The sequence below is a fragment of the Stegodyphus dumicola genome, chromosome 12 (genome assembly GCF_044657685.1).
Source record: "Stegodyphus dumicola isolate Sdum_Otavi_A_Nest chromosome 12, ASM4465768v1".
In the NCBI taxonomy this organism is placed as follows: Eukaryota; Metazoa; Arthropoda; class Arachnida; order Araneae; family Eresidae; genus Stegodyphus; species Stegodyphus dumicola.
The window spans coordinates 5,541,179-5,563,644 of record NC_140779.1 but is presented as its reverse complement, the minus strand read 5'-3'; the positions used below and the strand labels follow the sequence as shown (position 1 = coordinate 5,563,644).

Below are 22,466 nucleotides of genomic sequence, written 5' to 3'. Positions count from 1 at the left end.
AAAGTTCAAATTCTGAATTTGTTTTATTATTTATTTCATATTTTGTAAAACTTTAATGAATTTTTGATTAATAAACTCAACAATTTGAAAGCGAACCATGGCAACACTATTCAAAATAAAACGTTTTTATCTACAGTGCATGAGATTGTTTATTCTTAAGACATGATGATTTTAAATATTTTGTGATTTTGTTGTTGAACTGAATTTTATGTTTTGTTAAGTGCAAAAAATGTGATACTTAATAGCTAAAGTAACAATAAAGTTAATAATAAAAGGGCTAATTTTTTTATTAGCCATCTTAACTAAGAAAACTGAATATTGATATGATGAACTGAGAAATGACCAAAAAAATATACAAACGTATGCTGACAGGATGCACAAAACATATGGCATACTCCTGCATATGTATGCTGAAATATGCAGGAGTGAGTTCAAGAGCAGACTGTTGTACTGCAAGCTCAGTGAAAGCATAAACCTTAACAAACCTTTTTGTGCAACCATTAAAATATGAAACCCTTCAAATTACATAATTTAAAATACTAATTAAAATACTGTTTGAAAAAGTTTTGGTACTTTTCCGTTTTGCCGGCGCAGGCGATAAAGTCGCCAATAATGGTACAACTGGTTCCAAATGGAATATCCTCGCTGGTAAACTTTCATGCCTAATTTTCAAAACAAGTAGCAGCCATTTCTTATCAGATTGATTTTTCTTTCAATACTGGCATACAATTACGTAGAATATTTACCAGATAGTTCAATTTTATGCCCTAAAGGCCATTCGTGGTAAATAAGTCAATTAGGATGCAATCACACTGCTCACCCGAAGGCGAAAATATAGAAAAGGCAAAGTTAAGGATTAAATGCATCAATTCTAATGAGAATGCACTAGCGAAGTAAAGGACTGTGGTTTTACATAATTTCTGAGTAAGCTATTTGTACGAACTGAAATAATTCTTGCATTTAAACTTGTATTCCAAATTAAGATTTAACTTGAAATTAATGTAGATAATTACTGAGAGAATTAGATTTTTATAGCGTAGTTTACGTGAGATGAGATCCCTTGGGATCACGTGATATGAACTGGCGAATCAGGATGTTGAACTATGACAGTGTAGTAAGTTCTTAACTTTCCAGCATGCGCGCTTGGCAATTTTACACGAGCACGCGCGTGTCGTATTTTTTACGACATCCGTAATTTTATCATTTTGGGCACGAAAAACAACAGAAATGAGTGAATATTGATAATAAATTTGTTAAGAAATAAAATATTAAACTTAATATTGCAAAATACAAATGATATCACATTCAAATATAAGTAAATTATTTTTAAGTTCTTATGTTAGTGAGATGGAAATGCAATGATGTATTTTATTATAGAAAATTTTAAATGTATTATTTAATAATTATATTTTAAAATGGAAGCTAATTTTAATATTCCCCAAAGACAAGTATAGACAATAAAAAAGGAAAACACTTTGGTAGGAAAAAAAGTAAGTTTAGCATTACTTACTTTTGCAAGGAAATTTACTTCTTACTAGTTACAAAAATGCACTTTAAACTAACTTTAATGTTTTTATTTATTTCTATAAAATAGAAATAAAAGAAAATAAGGAATGGAAATCGCTATTGTTCTCCCATCCAAAGGTTTCCTTGTGTTCCTTTTGTTCATCAGATAATTCTTGAAGAATCCGAGCAAAATCAGTTGAGTTTTTTTTTTTAATATTCATGGTTTTAATTGAATTTTTGCTCCTTGGAGATGGTATATGAAAAGTTTGCCAATTATAAATTATTGGTTTATTACGTAGTGCATTTTTTAAGTAAAGGCCGTTTTATTGTGTACATTTACAGGTGGCGCGTGCGCTGCAACGAGTACTTGCGTCATGGGCCGGAATTCCTTGGAAACAACTGTGCTCAGTTACAGTTGCGTAGGCAACCTGTATGATCTGTTCTCAGTCTTTAAAATGTTCAAGATTATCGAAGCACCTGCCACATGCAAAGTATGGTCAGTGATACTTTTTTGTCAACAAAAAACATGCCTGCTGCAGATTAATGAAGTTTACGGAGCTACTGCCATGTGCAAAGGCAAAGTGCGTAAGACTTCGAAGCTAGCCGTGACAATGTCCATGAAGAGTCCCACTCTGGTTGCCCATCTGAGATTACATACAATATGATGGCTTCAGCTGAAGTGAAAATTCTTGAAAACAGATGCTTCACCATAAGCAAGCATTCAAATGAATTTCCTGAACTGTCTAACTCAGTGGTGTAAAAGATTGTTTCTGAAAAGTTAAGATTTAAGAAATTGTGCTCCCATTGGGTCCCTAAACTCCTGATGGAGGCCCACAAAAGCAAAAGATTCGAGTATTCGCTGAATTTTTTTACTCATTATAATGAAAAAGGTGACGCCATGTTGAGTCAGATTGTAACGGGAGACAAAAAGTGGGTTTCACATGTCACAACCGAATGGAAATGACAGAGCGTGGAGTGGAGACACACACACTATCCTGTAAGGGTAAAGCCAAACAAACTGTGTCCCAGGGAAAGATCATGGCATCCGTGTCTTGGGATAGGCATGGTGTTTTGTTGGTTGAATTCATGCAATGTGGAACCACCATAAATGTGGTAGCCTACTGCCAAACCCTGAGAAAGCTCTGCACAGCAATTCAAAACAAAAGATGTGGCATCCTGACAAAAGCGACTTTTGCTACTCCATGACAATGCAAGGCCTCACACCACAGCTCAGACCCAAGCTTGACTGGATTCTTTTGGCTGGGAAGTTTTGAACTACAGCCCAGACATTACACTAAGAGATTTTCATCTTTTCTGCTATCTCAAACATCATCTCAGCGGCAACCACTACAAGGATGATGAAGACATGAAAACTATCGTGACCTCTTGATTATTGGAGCAGGGGCAAGTTTTTATAAAGAGGGTATTAAAAATCTAGTTATTAGGTATGATAAGTGTTTAAACACTTGGCAACTATGTTGAAAAATAGAGAAAAGTGTGCAGAATCTAAAAATAAATTTGGTTTCTGAAAATGTTCTTTCATTTGGTTTTTATTCTCAAACGGCCCTTACTTAAAAAACATCCCTCAGCAGCTTTAGCACAGGTCACAGGCCTTTTAATTTACTCATAATTACTTTTATTTAGAATCTCTCTCTCTCTCTATCTATGCATATATACATGTCTTCACAGTGAATTAAAATTTTACAGAATTTTATGAATATTCAAAAATACAAAATAGATGATTTTGTGATATCTCTTTTATTACTGTGGCTAGGAAGATCTTGCTTCCTTCTAGCCATAGCAATAAAAGGAATGTCTTATTCCTGAGAAGAGTACATGTACTCGTCTTTTCAGTGTTTAAAATACTCATAAATCACTTAATGCTCAATTTATGTTATAAGGGGCTTTAGAGGAGTCCTATCAATTCCAAACAATGTTGCTAATGCCATAAAAGGAACATGCAGCGAGCATTTACCTGGAAGAAAAAAAAATTACTAGTTTGTCAGCAAATCTAATCTTTTTTTTATCCTTATCTTTCAAGAGAGTTTTCAGCATATTTACACGATAGTCCCCATTCCTTGTGGCAATATTGGCAACATTGACATCCATAACCACAGTAGATGGACTGCTAAATATATTTTACTGATCTCTCATAAGTCGTACTCTGTTTATCCTGTTTCTGCCACTAAAATACTGAAGCACACTTGTTGCTCAATACCATATGCATGCCATAAAAATTTCAAATGTTTCAGTACTGTTCTTTTTAAGTTTAAGATAAATTCAATCCCATTCCTGCAATATTTTAACTCAGTCATCATCCTCATTCACCACCATAATATATATACTAGGTGCTCACGCTTGTTGTAAAAAAATTGGAAACCATGGCTATGCAACTAAATATTCAGGCAAAATGATGAATAGCCCTCACAAAATCCAGGACAGGGTTGCTATATTTAATATCAGCAAAGACAAATAGAGGCAGCTTTTAACATTTCTACTAATCAGCCTTAGTAGTAATACTGTAAGAATCAAAATGAGCAAATACTAACTTCTGAAAGCAGAGATTCATCCAACTTATTTACTTCAACAAATCCACAAGCCGTGAGGCTTTTCAAATCTTCCAAGGCATGCTTTATATCAGTCTCTATAATCTGCATGACAATAAGCAGAAGATCTTTACAGTATACGACTATGTGAGATATCTAAATATAAAAACAGAATTAGAAAGGAACTTCAGAGTTCAACTGATTAGTAAAAAATTCAAAGACAAATTCATACCTAACTACATTTGTGTATGATATATGCTTCAAAACAGGTTAAAAATAAGAAATAGTAATAATAAAAAATTGTCTTAAAAACTGCAATTAATATATTTTTTTTCCTTTGAAATATTTTAAAAGCATGATCAAATTTTTAACATACAACTTTCAATTATCACAAAAAGCTAAATAGTTGTTGCTTTAACCTTCCAGCATGTGCGCTATGTGCTAAGTTTACGACAAATTCCGTTTTTAATTCACATTTTTCACATATTACAGCTGAGACATTAAAAGGCGATTTCTATTCCTTCATTCAACTCTTCCTCACATCATGGAATGTGCTAACAGGAAGTCATATGACTATTTTCTTTTTTTACTGGACTTTCATGCTACGTGGCAGCTTCTTCATAAAAGTTACTAGACGCACATTATCATGGGTGAAAATTCAAAAATTATTTTCTCAAATATTTTGTTATTAATTGGCATGTATTATTTTAATTTGTATAAATTCTACTCTATAATTTTTATATTGGTTTCCAGGGCAAAAACAATTTGTGTGAGCAGCTGATTTTGCTCGTATTCTTGCAGAATTATCTGATAAAGAAAAAGAAGGTAAGGAAACCTTTGGATGTGAAAACAATAGCGATTTGAGCGAGGAAAATATCAAGATAAATAGTATCAGCAGTGAATCTTAACAATATTTCAGATGATGATGATAATAATGATACAGAAACAAGAAATGCTGATGATATGTTCCATATTGGTAAGAATAAATTTTCTAAGTGGCGAAAGGAGAAGTATGCAAACTGCCCAAAGACGAAAAAGGTGAATATTTTGAAAGTGTTACCTGGCCTAAAACATCATGCCAAGGATATAGAGGATGAAATAAGATTATTTTTAAAAATAATTTATATAAATATCCCTGGTGAAAGTTTGGAATTTACAAATAAATAAGTGTGCTAAAAGGCAAAAACTCAAGAGACAGAGACTACACTGTTACCTCAAACAAGCTAACACAGCACCATGCCGAAGGATCTTCCTGAAGAATTTATCTATTAGTCTCATGAAACAGCATCTTCATTGGCATGCCCAAATCCAAACACTACATTCCATTTTAACATTTAAGTCATAATTATGCTACTCCTAATGATGAAGTACCAGAGCAATGCTCATAAAAACGAGGAACATGTTGTTTGCGTTGTCAGAGAAAAAAAGAGATCGTCAGAATCTATGAAATGCAAGATACATGTGCAAACGTCATTCTGTTACTGAAATTACTTGCATGGAATGCAATATGAACATCGGACATTGAAGAATCTTCAAAACTCTGTTTTACTGTTTTTGCTCTACTATATTCTATTTATATTATTACTATTCTTTATTTTCTTTTATTTTAATTTTAATAATTTTATTTTTAGAAATAAATAAAAAATTTAAATTAAAATTAGTTTTTGTAACGAGTAAGAAATTAATTTTCTTGCAGAGGCAAATAAGGCTAATCCTACATTTTTTTCCTACCAAGGTGAGCGTAGTTTCTTTTTTTATTTGTTTTTTAATCCTTGCCTTTAATGAGCATTAAAACTAGCTTGGATTTTAAAATATAGTTATTAAATAAAAAATTTTAAATTTTTGATAATGAAATATATCATTCTCATTCCACCTGACTAATATAAACATTTAAACATAATTTACTTTCATTTAAATGGTACATCATATTTATTTTGCAACAGTAATTTTAATATTTCATTTCCCAACAAATTCATTATCAATATTCACTCATTTCTGACATTTTTCGTGCCAAAAATGGTAAAATAACAGGTGTCGTAAAAAATATGATGCGCGCGTGCTCATGTAAAATCGCGAAGCGCGTGTGCTGGAAGGTTAACAAGAAGCTACAGAGAAAAACGTACTAATAGAAAAACCACTTTGTATAATACAAAATCAATATTCAGCAATGACCATATCAGATCATATTTGTTCATTCATCATTACTTGGATTTTAATAGTAAGTTTACTTTGTTAATTGTTCATAAGTCAAAAACAAACTGATGCATATAATAAAATTAAATACCACTTAGTAAATAGAAAATCTTACACAAATTAATATAAAAAAAATTGCATCTATACAAAAACTGAGACATTTCACTGAAATATATACCGTATTTTCTGGCATATAACACGCACTGGTGTATAATGCGTATCTATAATTTCGAGCTATATGATTTTAATTTTTAGGTATATTCATCATATAATGCGTACCCAATTCTTTATGAAGGAACCTAAAAGATACATGTACAATGCTCTGATTTTTGGGGTCATTTATTCAAACATTTGTCCTAGCCTTTTGAACAATGGCATAGAAAATTGACAAACATTAAGGGCCACAAAATGTGTGAGGGTTAAATGCTTACGGGAGTAAATATACCTGCATAAGAGAGTGCAGTGTATTCAGTGCAAGTGTTCAAAGGAATCTATTGCAGGATCTTGAGAAAAGAGGGATATAATTTGGAGTAAGAACGCACTTCCAACCCGAAAGAATTTGCAGAATTATGATTCGCACATTTTCTCTATCTGTGGTCTTTTGAAGATGTGATTTTAAAGTGAACATCAAAGGTTCTAGTTAAAATGCAGTTGATCTAGAATTACTTTTAGTAGTAAATATGGCTCCTGTCAAGCGAAACTACACAGTGCTGGTTTCAAATGCAAAGTCATTCAGTTTGCAAAAGAAAATGAAAATTGTGCTGCAGCAAGGATGTCTAGTATTGGTGAAAGATGAAACAGATGATGATTATTTATTTATGGATAAGAGTAACAGTGGCGGTGAAGATGAAACAGAAATCGATGATGTGCCCGAAAATGTAATGGAAGATGAACATGATGAACTTTTCATGTTATGCGATAATGAAAAGTTAAGTTCAAAAGGTATGTCATTTCTTTTAATTAAACAGCTTAAATACATGTAAAAATTTAACTTTTGCATGCTCACTTTTTCTATATTTTTGTGTCCTGCAGACAATGCACACCTGTAAATTTCAATCATATTTTTAGTGTTAAAAGTGTGTGTTATATGCCGGAATATATGATAAATTTAAAAAAAAAATTCCTTCAGCCAAATTAAAAATATATGTAATAAAAATTTTAAATTATAAAAATATGTTCCTCTTTGATGCACTTTTCTAACTCTATCTAGTTACATATGAAATCTGGCATAAAGATCAATTCATAGTATGCTTCAGAGATTAAATTATATGTAGTCAGTGAGAGTCAGCTCGCAACCCATGAGTTCATTTTCTACGGGATATTCCAAGGTTAAGAAAAAATTATAGTTGTTACTGGTCATTGAGTTTGCAAAAGAAAAGGAAAATTGTGCTGCTAAAAATTGCCATATATAATATTTTTGTGCTTTCTTCTCATAGCATGCAGTATACAGATACACATCACACAAATGTACACTGCACATGCAAAATCCTCATAATTTTACATTATATGTAGTCAGGAGAGTCAGCTTGCGACCCACGAGTTCATTTTCTATGGGACATTCCAAGGTTAAGAAAAAACTTATAGTTGCTACTGGTTATGAATTTCCATATAAACACATAATATTTTTGTGCTTTCTTAGGGTAGCAGATACACAGCACACAAATGTACACTGCACATGCAAAATTCTCATAATTTGCACATAAAAATTAATTTTGATGACACTATTAGCTTAGCATGAGCACACATAGAATTCTCACTAATTTATATTATAGCTGAAACACTAAAAATTGAATTTTGAATTAGCTTAGCATGAGCACACATAGAATTCTCACTAATTTATATTATAGCCGAAACACTAAAAATTGAATTTTGAATTTTCTTCTGTATGTAATTTTATATTTGATCTTAGTACCTTGAAGGTAACATATATTTATTTCTTCAGGAGGTGTTTGTTTCCACTACTGCCTAAACAAAACACATTTAGCAGAACTCAGTATCAAGTAAGTCTTACTTGACTGACTGTCGTGTGACTGAAGTTGACATCAATCCATAATAATTGGTATATATATCTTATTTAGTTAGCATAGTCATTAATTACACAAGTTAATATAATAAAATTAAATCTTATCTATATATTGCATATGCAGATATGGTATGCATTTCTAGACATATTATAAAAAAATATTCATAAGAGTTTATGAGTGTAGCAAGGCAACCAGTAAAATAGTGAAAAGGAAGAACTGACTTATCATCTCAAAATGGAAAAATATGTAAGAAAATGAAAGAGGGTGAAAGTTGCTAAGTGTGCAGACTGAAAATGCTAAGTATGCTATCTAATGACTTTCTTGCATCATAGTAATCTGATGCTCTCGGGTCTGTTGTTGCAAGCAGACTGAAAAATAACAGAACTTGAGCAATAAATGTTAAAACAGGTTCAGAATCAACACTTTGAACATGATTGCTTACAAGCTGCAATAATCTGCAAAAAATGAAATAGCAAGCTTCAAGACAGTCAAAGTTTTAAAAACATGGGATCGTGGGAATATCTTTCTCTAACTGGCTTCAACTACATGGAGGTTTTACCAGAAATATCAAATTTTTTCCCTAAGGCCATTTACGGTAGTTGTAAAATACAGTGGACTCACACCATTCCCCAGTAGGCAAAAACGTTCAAAGGTAACAGAGTAAAGCACTCTAAATAGATAAAGTCAAAGAAAAAGTTCAAGCCAAAGTAGAAAATCAAAAGTGAGGATAAGACCTTGAACCTACAATCTTGGTATCTGCTGGTCTTCATCTATGATCGGTACCACCAGGCTGCATTTTCTTCTTTTACGATGCCTGTTGGGTGAAGTTTTTCATCGTCGAATGTACTCCTTGCTTTCGGGGAATCTGATAAGTAACTGAGCTCCTTGGAAGCTTCCTTTCAGTCACCATACATGCATTTTTGATTTTACCATACTGTTTCCAAGGAATTTTTGAATTTTCTCATCTAATATCCAGTTTATTGCTTAGTTTAGATCTTTCGAGGGTAGCTCGACATTTCCCTTTACTTTCACACTGTACAGGGTCTTTTTCAGATTTTTTTTTCAAGCTTCAAATCTCGAAATTTTATTTTTGTCATCTCTGGGATGATTGTTTTCCTTAGGACTTTTATTTTTGCGAATTTCACTTTGTATACATTGCATTCATGCTAACTGCTAACATAGTCTTCACTGCAGAATATACAGGAGTACATATGAAATCTGGCATAATACTGGAGTACATATGAATCTGGCATTTCTCTTCTAGTTTTTCAAGAAAAAGTCTACTTCTGTGTCCTTGTCTGCATTTACAGCATTTTGCTTGATAGTTACAAAAGTGTTGGGTTTCCCCATACTCCTGGTAACAGTAATATTGGGTGGGTTTTTTCTTTGGGGTAAATCTTTCAAACCTCACATTCCCATGGAACATATTGTTCAGGTAAAATATTGCTTTCCCAGCATTGTTCTTTAATTCAAGGAAGAAAAATGGTAACTTCTCCTGATTTCAGTTTTTAGATCTGGAAAATTGCTTCACCTTCAGAATTGTGAATTTCCTTTTTTCCTAATATAACCCTTTTGCTTATGGAAGCAGGTAAGATCTTCATCGTGACTCTCGTGTGACTTTCACTTGGTAATTGATACATACAGAATGGAATGTTCCTTTCTTTAAGAGCTTTAGTCCTTTTTCTAAAGTCCATAGAATTCTTAGCATGGACAAAAGTTGATTGCATACGAGCCTAATGCTCTTCATCACATATTTCTCTAAACAGTTCAGTTTTCAACCTGTTTGTTGAATTTTGAAAAAAACTATCTGGGGAACTTTTGTATCCATCTTTTCTACATTTTCCTGCTCTGTTTCTTTTAGAATTTCAAGTCTATGAAAACAATTTTCTTGAGCTATTTCTACGAGTTCAGGATTAACAGAAACTTTAGCAGAGTTTTGGGGAATTTTCAACTATCATATTTTCTGATGTGTATAGTAAGCTTTGTCTGTATGGGGCTTTTCGGCTTAGGGTGATGATCTTTTTACAGCTGGTTTACTTGTTTCCAATGTTAGGGTTGGGGAAACACTTTCAATTCCAAATTTTTTTATGGCTTGCATTAGAGATTGTGTTTATCCTTTTATGTAGATAAGTGCAGAGTATCAATGGTGATGATCCTAACGATATACTTTTTTTTTCTGCTTATTTGAGCCAGTTTTCTTCTCAGTATCAGAGACTGCCTTGGAAGGCAAAAACCTTTTGGAAATATTGCTTTTCTTGTTACCCACAAGGGTAAATTTCAGGAATTCATCACATCTTGATGAAATATCTGGTTGAGATTTCATTGAAATTTCAGAATCAGCACAATCACTATAGTCATCACCATCGCATTGGTCAAGAGTCTTAAAGAAGAGCATTTTGATGGTTTGGTTTGGTTTATGTGATTACGTAAAAGTATTGAGGCTATCTGCCTAAGTGAAGAGATGCCTTTGTGGAGTGCTTTCCAAGGGAAACTGGCTTGTGTACACGTTAAAAAATATGGGGAAAACTACAAAAATGTTCTTGCAGCCAGTCTGTTCACGGGATTTGAACCTTAGACTGAACTATCAGTGTTCAATGACTTTACCACTCAGTCACTGGTAGGCAAAAGAGCATTTTGAAGAGCAAGTTTAAGGCTACATGACTGCAATAAAATCATTATTCAGGTTTATGCTAATAAGTCAAGCTATACAGATGAACTGAACTGCATACAACTCTGTTGATAGCAACTGCTTGAATGAGATATGAATGTCAGTTTTAAAATACTGCCAGTATATCATTATTCACTGCTTTCTAGAAATTGCAGACAAAAATTATATGTAGTGAATAAAATATATGATAGCCTTCTTTTCTTATTCCAGTGAGTTGCATTGTATATACATACTGTTTTTTTAGACAAAAATTAAAGACGCAATAATTTATTATTACAGTTTTTATTATTATTCATTAGTTAATAATAGAAGAGTTAAGCATTTATGATTATGCATAAATAATCATAATACTAATAATGAATAAAAGGATTAATATTATATGTACCATAATCAGTACAATATTTGTTTCTCTCTCTCTTTATTTTCATTTAGGTTTTTCAAACTGATCTCGGTACTTCTATTTGCATATAGTAACTGATGTAGTAGGTTTACATCAGTAGCTCGTGATTCATGTTTCCTGAATTTCATTTACTTGGGGGGAGGGGGGAAAAGATTCACAGATATAAGTTGATCTGCCATGTACTGCAAAAATTTTACAGGGTGGGCTGCTAGCCATCCCTAGTCTAGAACAAGAAATGTAGATTTTTAATTTTAGCTATACCTTCTTGAAACTCGATCACAGCAAATGGAAAAGCAGTAAAGGTTAAAAAAGTATTAATTTAAATTTACATGATTAGATTTATATAGTCATTTTTTAAGTAGTCAGTTAATTAACATAAAAAGAAACTGTGAGGAGTGGAGTTAATGTCTGATCACCTTTGAACAATTTTTGAGCATTTGAAAACAGTATTCTATCTATAACATCTTACTGATCCCTTCTTGAAATCTCAGCAGCACTAAGTAATTTTTGGAGTAGAAATTAAACGAATGATAACACTCCATGCCATCTTAAGATAATGAGGTTAATGTCAACAGACAGCACTGTGTATTCTTGTATCTCTTAAATATTAAAATGTTTAAAACTCTTGGTTATTTTGTGAAATTATAAAAAGCATTTTGACTTCAAGGAATACTAGATACTGATTGCTCGATTTAGTATGCTTCCTCCTTTTCCATTGTTCTAACAGTTCCTTAGAGTCCTTTCACTTCACATCTGCTATCTTATTCAGCATATGTTCTCATATTAGCAAATGGTACACATACAGTAAAGATAACGTTTGCATAAATGTATGGTAGACAAATTTTTGCAAATTAGCACTATGCTGTACGCTATTTACAACATTAATAATACATTTTATATTAATTTAAAACATTTTTTTCATTATAAAAAAGAAATCTGACATTACTAGCATAAACCTGAATTAGCAAGATATTATAATGGTAAAAATGAGTGGAAACTTGAAATTACAGAATAAATCTGAATAAGCAAGATAATGCAATGTTAAAAATGAGGGGAATCTGATATTACTAGAATAAATGTGAAGAAGGAAGATAATATAATGTTAATAATAAGTACCTCAGATTTCAACTGCTGTTCTTTATCCTCCAGAGTCTTCAAATTTAACATCATAAATTCCACTGAATCCTTTTGAAACATAAATGCTTCTGTAAATACCGCTTCAATTTTCCGAAATATTTTCATACCCTAGAAATGTAAATATTCTGTGTTCATTTTTGTTTCTTCTATGAAATACATACACATAAGCAGCTTATGTAGAAAATGTAAATCACACTAACAAAAACTTCTAAATAGTTCGAAAAACTAGAAGAATATTTCTTACTTCAGAGTTACATACAGCAATAAAGTACAATAAAGTATGAAAGTTGTGCTTTCCATAATAAATCAAACATCAGGAGGTAAAAAACTTAAACTGAACAAAGAAATAAGGAACAATAATTTATTAGCATTTAAAAATGCCACTTTACTAATTGTTGGTCATTAATATTAGTCATTTTCAGGAAACACATCCAGTTTCATCTAACACCCATGCCTCTTTCAAAGTTTTATCAAAAGAATTAAAAAGTACATTAATTAAGAGATTTGCCTAAGTGCAAAAGCATACTAAGTAATTAATATAAGAATACATATTACATAAAGTTCACAAATAATTCAGGAGACTGTGCATAGTAACCGAAATAGGAACGTCCTTAGAAAGAATCTGCTCCTCACAGGAGGGGGGGGGGGGGGCGGAAGATTTCTCAAGCCAGCAGTGAATATTTCAGTAAGGATCTGGTTCTATGTAACAACATATAAAAAAGGTTTTTCTTTTCATGAATTTATTATTTTAGACATTAAAATTTTGATATGAATAATGTTTCTATATTTTAGTTTTAAGATCTAAAAGAAGTAAAAAAAATCTGAAAAAGAACATTTTTATAACCTGTATTTCCTACATGTAATTAAAGAACATAATAACTACAGCGTTGTAATATGAAAGAGGTATTGATTCAGATCGGAAATTTGTTGATCATATATACCTGAATGAATCAATGTATAGTTGCCAGAATAAAGAATTAGATAAGTAGCATAAAGGTCAACATTATTTTGGTGAATAAAATTAAACTGCAGTATTGAATTTTTCTTTGGTTATCTTATGTTAAAATTATGAAAGCTACACTCACACATCAAAAACCTCTACACCACTTAATTAAACTCACATTTTTATCAACTCATTTTTAATCATTCATAAGTATGTATCACCTTTGGATATATAATTTTCTGTTACAGTTCCTACATAGATAAGAATATACAGCACACAGATTGTAAGTCTTGTAAAACATTTAGTCTATATGCTCACATCTGTTAGATTCAGTTCTAACCTATTAAGTACTGTCTTAATACCGCTTCATAAGGTGAAACTAAAAGGCCATATAATATTTTCCTGAATTGCCACAAATTTGTCTGTTTCTACAGAATATTAATATTTTTTTATTATTATTACTTTAGAAATTTCTGAAAATTTTACATATGGTTCTCAAAATTATTTATATAATTCCTCATCACCTGAAAACTTAAAGAAGTTGCAAAATTTCTAAGCTATATATATGATTGAGGAGAATTTTCAAATGGATTTCTTATTCATCTGCACAATACAAAGATAGTATGTATATTATTATTATCATTATTATTATTATGCAAATATTACTAATATACATAGCAAGATCCTTTTTTCTAAATTTTTAAAACAAGGAAAATGATACAGAAAAAAAGAACAGCAGAAATTTTATTATAATAAAAGTGACTGGTTTAAATTTAATTTGGAAAAAAAAAAAAAAATTAAGATTTGAATGAAAGCTAAAAAATTTATATGAGATTTCAGTGAAAAAATATTAAAAAGGCACAGGAGAAGAACATAAATTACAACTTTGCTTTCAACCATAAAATTTTAAATAGGGGTTATAATCTGACATTTGTAATCTTGACTAACCTCGTTTTGAGAAATTGATTTTACTTCCTGAATGTTTCCGAGTTTCTTTTGATTGAAATCTATTTCCACTTTTTCTTGATTAAGAATGGCATTACAAATATTTCTTAGATCAAAAATGATTTTTGAGGCCTAGAAAGAAATGCATCGATTATAATTATGTTAACATGCTCAAAAATAAAATAATACCAGACCAAAATAGTGTTATAAATCCATTAATTAATATAAATACAAACCTCAAAAACTAAAGATCTTTCAGCCTTGCCTAATTTTTCAAGATGAAGCCTCATTGCCTGAACTTTCTCTTCCTTTTTTTCAATTGCCGTTACATAAATGTTTACACATAATTCAATTATTTCTTGATTCTGAAATTGAAAAGTAATATTTTATTCTTTATTACACTGAATATAAAATAAAACTAAAATAAATAAATAAAATATTAAAAAAATTATTAGTACTGATAAAAATAATATTCATAACCAATGGCTAATAATACTAAAGAAAACTATAGTAAGAAATATATAGAAACTAAACTTGGAAATTTTAGATGAATGAGAACACTTTTCTTTAAACCTATGATTCAGTAATAAATAAATAAAAAAAAAAAAAAAAAAAAAAATACTTTCCTTATATATTCCTTATCATATCAATGCATTCAAAGTGATTTTAGGGGAAAAATAACATTAATATAAAGAATCAGACATCAAGAAGCTATCACTTTTATTAGTATGCATATGGATATACACAGGAAAAAGAAAATTTTTTGAGATGCATTAGGTTTGTCAGCCTCTCATATTATATGTATTCCACATGTAACTTGTGAATACCGCATTTACACTGTTCATTCTCATATTAGACGGGGTGGGCTGGAATCGCGGAGAAGACTTTAATATCTAATATATTTATAAAATGTATAGTGCCTATACAGCCCGAGAGCACTTAAACTACTGGTGAAATAAAAGTCCTTGAGATGTTCAATGGCAGAATGGGAGACTCACAGTTTCATCTGCCAAAAGATTCTCTTTCTAAACTGGGATGGAGGTAGGAAATTCAAACTGTTATCCCATATTCAAACATTACGGTACACAAAGTAAATGCCAATGACAGATGCAAAATTTTGCTTTGGGGCAGGATAATATCCATGCACCTTTAATCTTGACTTAATTTTGTTTTATAATTATTCAATTATATTCACGAGACTGAATTTTAAATCACTGAAGAAAATAAGAGTGAAACATTTTAAAGAATAAAATAATCTACTAGAGACATTACAGGTGAAAAGTTTGAGTGAATTTTTTTTTTCCTGTTTTACTTTATTTTATATTAAAGTGTTTAAATATTGAAATTTACTAAATTCATGTCAAATCTATATTTCAAGAAGCAGATAGAGCTTTATTTATCAATTTTTCAAATGAAGACAAAATTTAGCAAGTATAAAATAAAATGTTTTAAAGCCTCATTTTTAAAATAATGAATCAGCTACTGACATCTATTGTTAAATTATTATTGCCTTAAGCCTCAGAAATGTTAACCTTAAAATTTTGAATATTGAAATTTTATAGGCATGAAAAACTAATCTTTAAGATCTGGAACTGATATTGTTTTCTAACTATATAAACTGAGTGAAGAGAAATTTGAAAATAAGGTAGAAACATTGAAATTAATTTTCTTTTAAGCCTTCAAGATATTTAAAGCATTTGAAGGTTAGTGATGTTTTAATAAGAAAAGAATACATTGTATAAAATGCTTTAGAAAAGAAATAACTTTAAAACCTAGTACCACACATGTTCCTCCCCCATCAAAAAATTAACCACCATATTTACTTAATTATGTTCCTCTATTTTTTTTTTTTTTTTTTTTTTTTTTTTTTCCCTTTTACTGATTTTATTGTGTAAAAATCAAGAGTGGAAAATTATGTGAAAAATTTAATTTTGAAGGAAGCAGTTGTTAACAAATGAAAAAAATGAAATAAAAAGTATTCATGGACATACTGCCATCAGATTTTATTTTTTATTTATTTAAAAGAAAACCTACATTCCAATAAGAATACATAGCAATACTAACATTACAGTATCTAATAAGATATCTTCCTTTCTGCTTCTCTGAACTTTGAATAACACCTGCTCTTATAGTTGCCCACTACTATATCCTAGACCTCATATCATTTAATGTTGTTGAAACTGCTGTTTGTACTGATATAGCTGTTCTGATACAGCTTCCAAATTAATATCAACATCACTATTCTCATAGTCTCTATCACCAATCAGTTTGCCTTTCCACTTGCAACAATCTTCAGAATCATCAAGAGTATCAAATATTCTTGAAGATCTTCACTATTATATCACTATCAGTCAGCAGCCATCTTCTCAAAATCCCCAAGAAAATTAATCAGTATGCTAAAAATGGTCACTACATGGATGAATCTATATTAAAATTTAGGGGCACTCGCTTTATGAAGCCTTGAGGAAGAAAATTATGCAAACACTTAAAAAAATGTTTCAGAACCTTGTGTTAAAAAACTAGGGAGAAAAATATGGAAGTAAATATTGCATGTTTAGACATATAAATTCACAAATAAAAAAAATAAAACATTAAGTGTTACATTATGATATAAGATACCTTAGTAATCTCTGTTTTCAGAATTTCTTCTTCTAAAGCATTTAACAGTAATAGTTGTTTTGAAGTAAATCTTCCTTGTTTTTCAAATAATTCAGAGACCTGCTTTGATACATAAAAAATATTTTTAAGTCTGAATATTATCGAAAAAATCAATAATAAAATTCAAGTCTCATTCTAGTTTAATACTTAAGTAAACATCCAAGTTGATTGTTATAAAATGTTAATAAGGAGAACAGTTTGTTTTTAAATCATTCATTCTCTTCAGTAATATACTCTGAGTTTGTTTTTAAATCATTCATTCTCTTCATTCATTCATACTCTGATGATATGGAAAATAAATGAATGAATTTCTCCCCATTAAAAAAAATACTATTTTATCAGGATATTAAATTTTTTCTTGCAATGAAAACAATAACACTTGATTTGAAATTGTGTTTTAAAAATATCAGTAAAAATAAAAAATAACTAAAAATTAAATTAGTATATTATTTTAAAATAGTAAGTGCAGTTTCACTATTTAAGGAATGCTTAATTACATCTTCCATGATGTACTTCATAAATTCACCTAACTTCATAAAATTTCTCTTTAAACATTCAGCACATATTTCAAATGCAAATTTAACTGCATCTGCATAATTTAAAATTAATTTGAATATTATATTTTATAGGGAGATTAGGTTAAAAAAAATCTTGGTAAAGTTATTAATAAACTACAAAACTGCTTCCTAGCACATAGGGTCAAACATTTTATAGCATTTTAAAATTTTTATCTGTATCAATAAAGGACATTATAAAATAATAAGAAAGTTTTGAAAAAATACTTAAATTACAAATTTTGTTCATCTGGCAATCAGATCAGTTAAATATTTTAAGTTTAGATGGCTGTTCAGAAATTTGTTTTAACTAATTAAACAAGACAAAAAATAAAAATGTTTGCAGAAGCTTGAAGAAGTATGTATAGAAAATGCACTATTATTATTAAACTGTAATGAATTAAAAGCATATGTAAAAAAATATGTGCATAAAATTTGTATCTCTAGAAGTCATTCCTTATGCACATGAATTTCATTAATGCTCAAACCAAAAATACTTCAGTGATATTCGTGAAAGTAAATCTTAAACACCTGTTCTGAATAATTTTGATTTTCTTGCATTTCTCGACTTTTACATTCAGAAGTTACATTTGAAAAAAAAATCTCTTCTTCATAAAAATCAAGAAAACAGATAATATAATAAAAGGAAAAGAAAAGTTTTGAATTCTAGATGAATGACCAAATATCAAATGAAAAGAAAATTAAATCATATGAATATAGTTAACTATAAATGAAAGGAGGAATATGTTCATGCCTAAGGAATAACTTTAAAAAACACTGTAGACTAACAATTTTCAAATATTCAATTTCAAGATATGGACAATAGATTCATAGGCAACTGATTGTTTTTTCTTTAAAATAATAATTGGTATTTTCCTGCTAATAACAAATCCAAATTACATCACATTCAACTTACTGCATTTTTAATACTGTAATCTGAAAAATTATCCCCTTCCCAATTTTTTGCAACAAACATTAATTTGGAGAAAAAAAAAAAAAAAAAAAAAAAGAGAAAAATGCATTTATCTCATTTTTGTTGATATAAAACTCTCCTCATCCAATTATCAATTGTTAGATGCACCTGTCTTGCATGTTCTACATGTAACTGCTAAAAAAATGAAATTATCATTATTCAAAATTATTCTCAGTTCTAATATAATTTGTCTGAAGAGATTAAACAAAAAACTGTTTTATTTCAAAAAGAGATACACATTGTTAATGATAATTTACATTTAATGTTCTAAAAAAAAGCAAACTTTCCTATTTTTACTGAAGACTCAATAGAATGTCAATGATGCAAATGATGAACTTTGGAGGATAAAATGATTTTGCACCAACAAAGAGACAATTTCTTGGTTTCGCTTCATGGAAATGTAACTATTTGATTATACTTATATAAAAATTCACAAAAGTAATAATACAAAAATGAATTAATGAATTAGTGCTGTTACTATTTTATTTTCAATTTACACCCTCAAAAATTTTTGAAAAGAAATATAAAATTATTTAAATAAAGATTTATTGCAAGTTGAAATTTATAAGCCTTTCCAAATATTTCAACTGTTAACAATTCTTCTTAAACAAAATAACACTAATAATGTAAAATTTAAATGTAGAAACTGTTATATGTCATGATTTTAATATAAGATTTATGAAAATAAATAAAAAAAGTGTAATAACCGAATTTAAAAAAAAAAAAAAAAAAAAAAAAAGACTATTGAATATAAGTGAAGAATTGAAACATGAAATTCACTCAGTGAACTAGACATGTTTTCTAGGAAAAATATTAAGAAAATGAATATCAACAAAAACATAGTATACTCTTCTCTCCAACTTAAAATTACAGTACTCTTTTAATACATTTTTTGACTCCTTCCTAAAAATAAGAAATCCTTAAAAAAAATAAATAAAAATTCATATACAGTCAAAAGTCGTTAATCCGGACTCGCCGGGACTTCGGCGATTCCGGATTATCGATTTTTCCGGATTATAGATCATCAGTTTAAATCTCGTAAGATGGCATGCAGAAATTCTAAAATTAAAAATATGAAACCGTACTTTATGAAATAAAGAACAATTATGATCTAAAGGGTATCAAAATTAAAAAAAAAAAAAAAAAAAAAAAAGCTTAATATTTATTTGTTTACTTTATTAAACATTTCTTTCAATGTAAGTTGTTTAAGTTGCTTCATTTTATGTGATAATACTTTCTCTTTAATTCTATAAACAGACATAATTTCTTGTTCAGTTACAAAGTTCCGCTGTTCAAGTCTCGTAATTGCTGTGCCGAGAATACCGACTAACTTTTCAATCGAAATTTTTTCGTTTTCAGTAACCTCTCTGTCACCTTCTTCATGTCTTTATCCATTTTTTGCAGCAATTCCACTTTTTATTTGATGAACATCGAAACATACTTTCGTTTTGTAAATACTTTGGAAGCTACAGCATCGGAAATTCTATTTGACATAATCGAAAGTTCAAGTTTACTTTTATAAAACTGCTCTTACAGTCTGCAAAAAATAATAAGCCGGATCCAATTCGAAGATTAAAGAACAACGCAATCATCAATATTAACTGAAATAGACAATTAGATAATTTTAGCTTATACCGTCCGTTATACATAAAACGAGCACGCGAAAATGTATTCTGCGCTTTACAACTGTGCATATGCGCAGTCGTAAAGGTCTTATACGCACGCGTAAACGCCTATGCTCATGTGTCAACGCGGCGCATGCGCAGAAAGTTTTTAGCTTTGAGGTCCGAATTAACGACTTTTGACTGTAATACAATTATAAGACTAATAATGTGAATATTTACAATTCTAACATAACAGTGGTTGTATAATCACATGATATTGCAGGTGGTGATGTACTAAAAAGGAATATCCATGGCTATGAACAAAGCTTAAAATGTATTTTTGTTATTTTATGGAGAAAAAATAATGACTTAGCATAAAACGTTTTAAAAATTCAATGGATTTCTAATGATAATTCAATTTATGCATAAGAAAAACCATGAATGCTTCCTACAGTAATCAGTATTCCAGGGAAATAATACCAGCTAAAGTATTCATTTCTTTTATTCAGGAAGCCAGTGACAATATTATTTTATAGAAGTAAAATTAAACAATTCTTGCAAAGTTCTGTTATATTTTTCCTGCTTGAAGTTAGAGCTCTAACATTTTCTCATTCACCTGAAGGTAAAGATTGACCATAATCATTTTTAAAATTAATTTAAATACTTTGATATTCAAAAAGTATCATTGACATGTTATTTAGTTTTTTTTTTTTTTTCCATTATTTAATTTGACGACATAATCAGTTACAAAATCCTTTGTTTATTCAAAATTAGGAGACATGATGTAAATTTAATTTGTTTTGGGTGAATTGTGCTGCCCAACCAGGATAGTGGTTAGCGATGTTGATTGCTGTACCAAAGGGCTCAGGCTTAAATGCCGGAGATGGTAGAAATGTTTGTAAATATATGGTCACTGTGTGGCACGGTGTCTAAATATGCAGTGAGCCTAATGTCCTCTCAAGAGGCTGTGCTAAGGGAAAAGGGGTGGGAGACTCCCAGACCCATCCCCCCAGGATACTCTCCATCAAAATTGGGGGTGGAACTGAGGAAAGTCATACTGTCACCTGCATGATTCTCACGATTATGCCAATGACACGCATAATCTTGCACTCCTTGCCACAATGAATTTCATGGTCTTGTTCTGATGTTATTGTAAGAAAGTGTGATAAGTCACAAAAACAACATATATTAACTGGTCAAGGCAAAGTATCCTATGGGAAAGGATGCCGACATGGAGACATTTTTAAGGGAAATGGATTCTAATTTATAACACACACAGGAAAACCACAAAAAATTTCATGCAGTCAGCTTGTTCAATAACATTTGAATCCAGGTCGAATTACCAGTTCTCAGCGTCTTTACTGTTCAGTGCCTCTGCTGGGCATAGCATTTGGATTAATGTTAGTGTTGATTCCATACAAATGAAAATAAATAAATATAATTTTTCCAATAATTAAATATGATAAAAAACTGTAAAATTCAGTAGATTAGAGCTTGTATAATTAAATATACACAAGAAAAATTATAAGTTAAAATATTATTAATTAAAAATTAAAAAATAGAGAGAATAGCTTAAATGATGACACATCATGTCACCAGCTAGGAAAACATCTTATATACTACTGAAATAATATTTTTCAAAGTTTTAGATGATATAAAAATTCCAAAACCTTTTTTGTTGATTTTTTAGGTTCATGTTCCTCACATCTTTTAAGTTGCTCTAGCTCCAAATTCACGTTTCTTATTTCATCTCTTAATAATTCAATGGTAGAATATAAAATATCCTTACAAACAGACACTACCTGAGCAGCCTGCAAGTAATTAAACAAATTATCATTTTAAAACATAATAAGAGAGTGAAACTTCTCAGATGAAACAAATAACTTCGCTCTTATTCAGTAAAAAAGAATCTGTATGTAAGTACGAATATACACTGCACAAAAAAAAGGAATACAGTTCTATATCTCCCATTCAAATGGGCCGGCTGATGAAATTCAACTTGCGTTTTTCATGTCTCGAAAGTGCGACTTAGGATATGTATTAGATTTATATATAGCATCAAACAAAATTGGCCTTTTTCTGAAATGACATGCCAATTTTTTTCCATATTTCGGTTCTACGACTCAAATTATGCCAAACTGTCAAGTTTTGTAAAAAATCAAGCGAGTAGTTTTTAAAAAAGTTAGCTCTCGAAAGTTTAGCTCCTTTGTTAATTGAATTTGATACATATTTATAAATACCTCTTTTTTATTAAACTTACTTGATATCTTCTTGCAGGATTCAAAATTTAGGCTTAATCCAAATATAATTTGCAC

At 30.1% G+C, this 22,466-nt stretch overlaps 1 protein-coding gene across 1 annotated transcript in view; it reads right to left on the bottom strand.

The window, feature by feature from the left end:
* LOC118197442 (uncharacterized) overlaps nucleotides 1-22,466 on the bottom strand; it is a 576,327-nt gene that overhangs the window by 470,739 nt on the left and 83,122 nt on the right. Inside the window, exons 15-20 of the mRNA XM_085827453.1 lie at nucleotides 21,822-21,962; nucleotides 16,982-17,080; nucleotides 14,599-14,727; nucleotides 14,366-14,494; nucleotides 12,454-12,582; nucleotides 4,056-4,208 (exon numbers count right to left, since the gene is read on the bottom strand). Of these exons, the coding sequence (XP_085683579.1) occupies nucleotides 4,056-4,208; nucleotides 12,454-12,582; nucleotides 14,366-14,494; nucleotides 14,599-14,727; nucleotides 16,982-17,080; nucleotides 21,822-21,962 (780 nt within the window). The remainder of the gene's footprint in view (nucleotides 1-4,055; nucleotides 4,209-12,453; nucleotides 12,583-14,365; nucleotides 14,495-14,598; nucleotides 14,728-16,981; nucleotides 17,081-21,821; nucleotides 21,963-22,466) is intronic.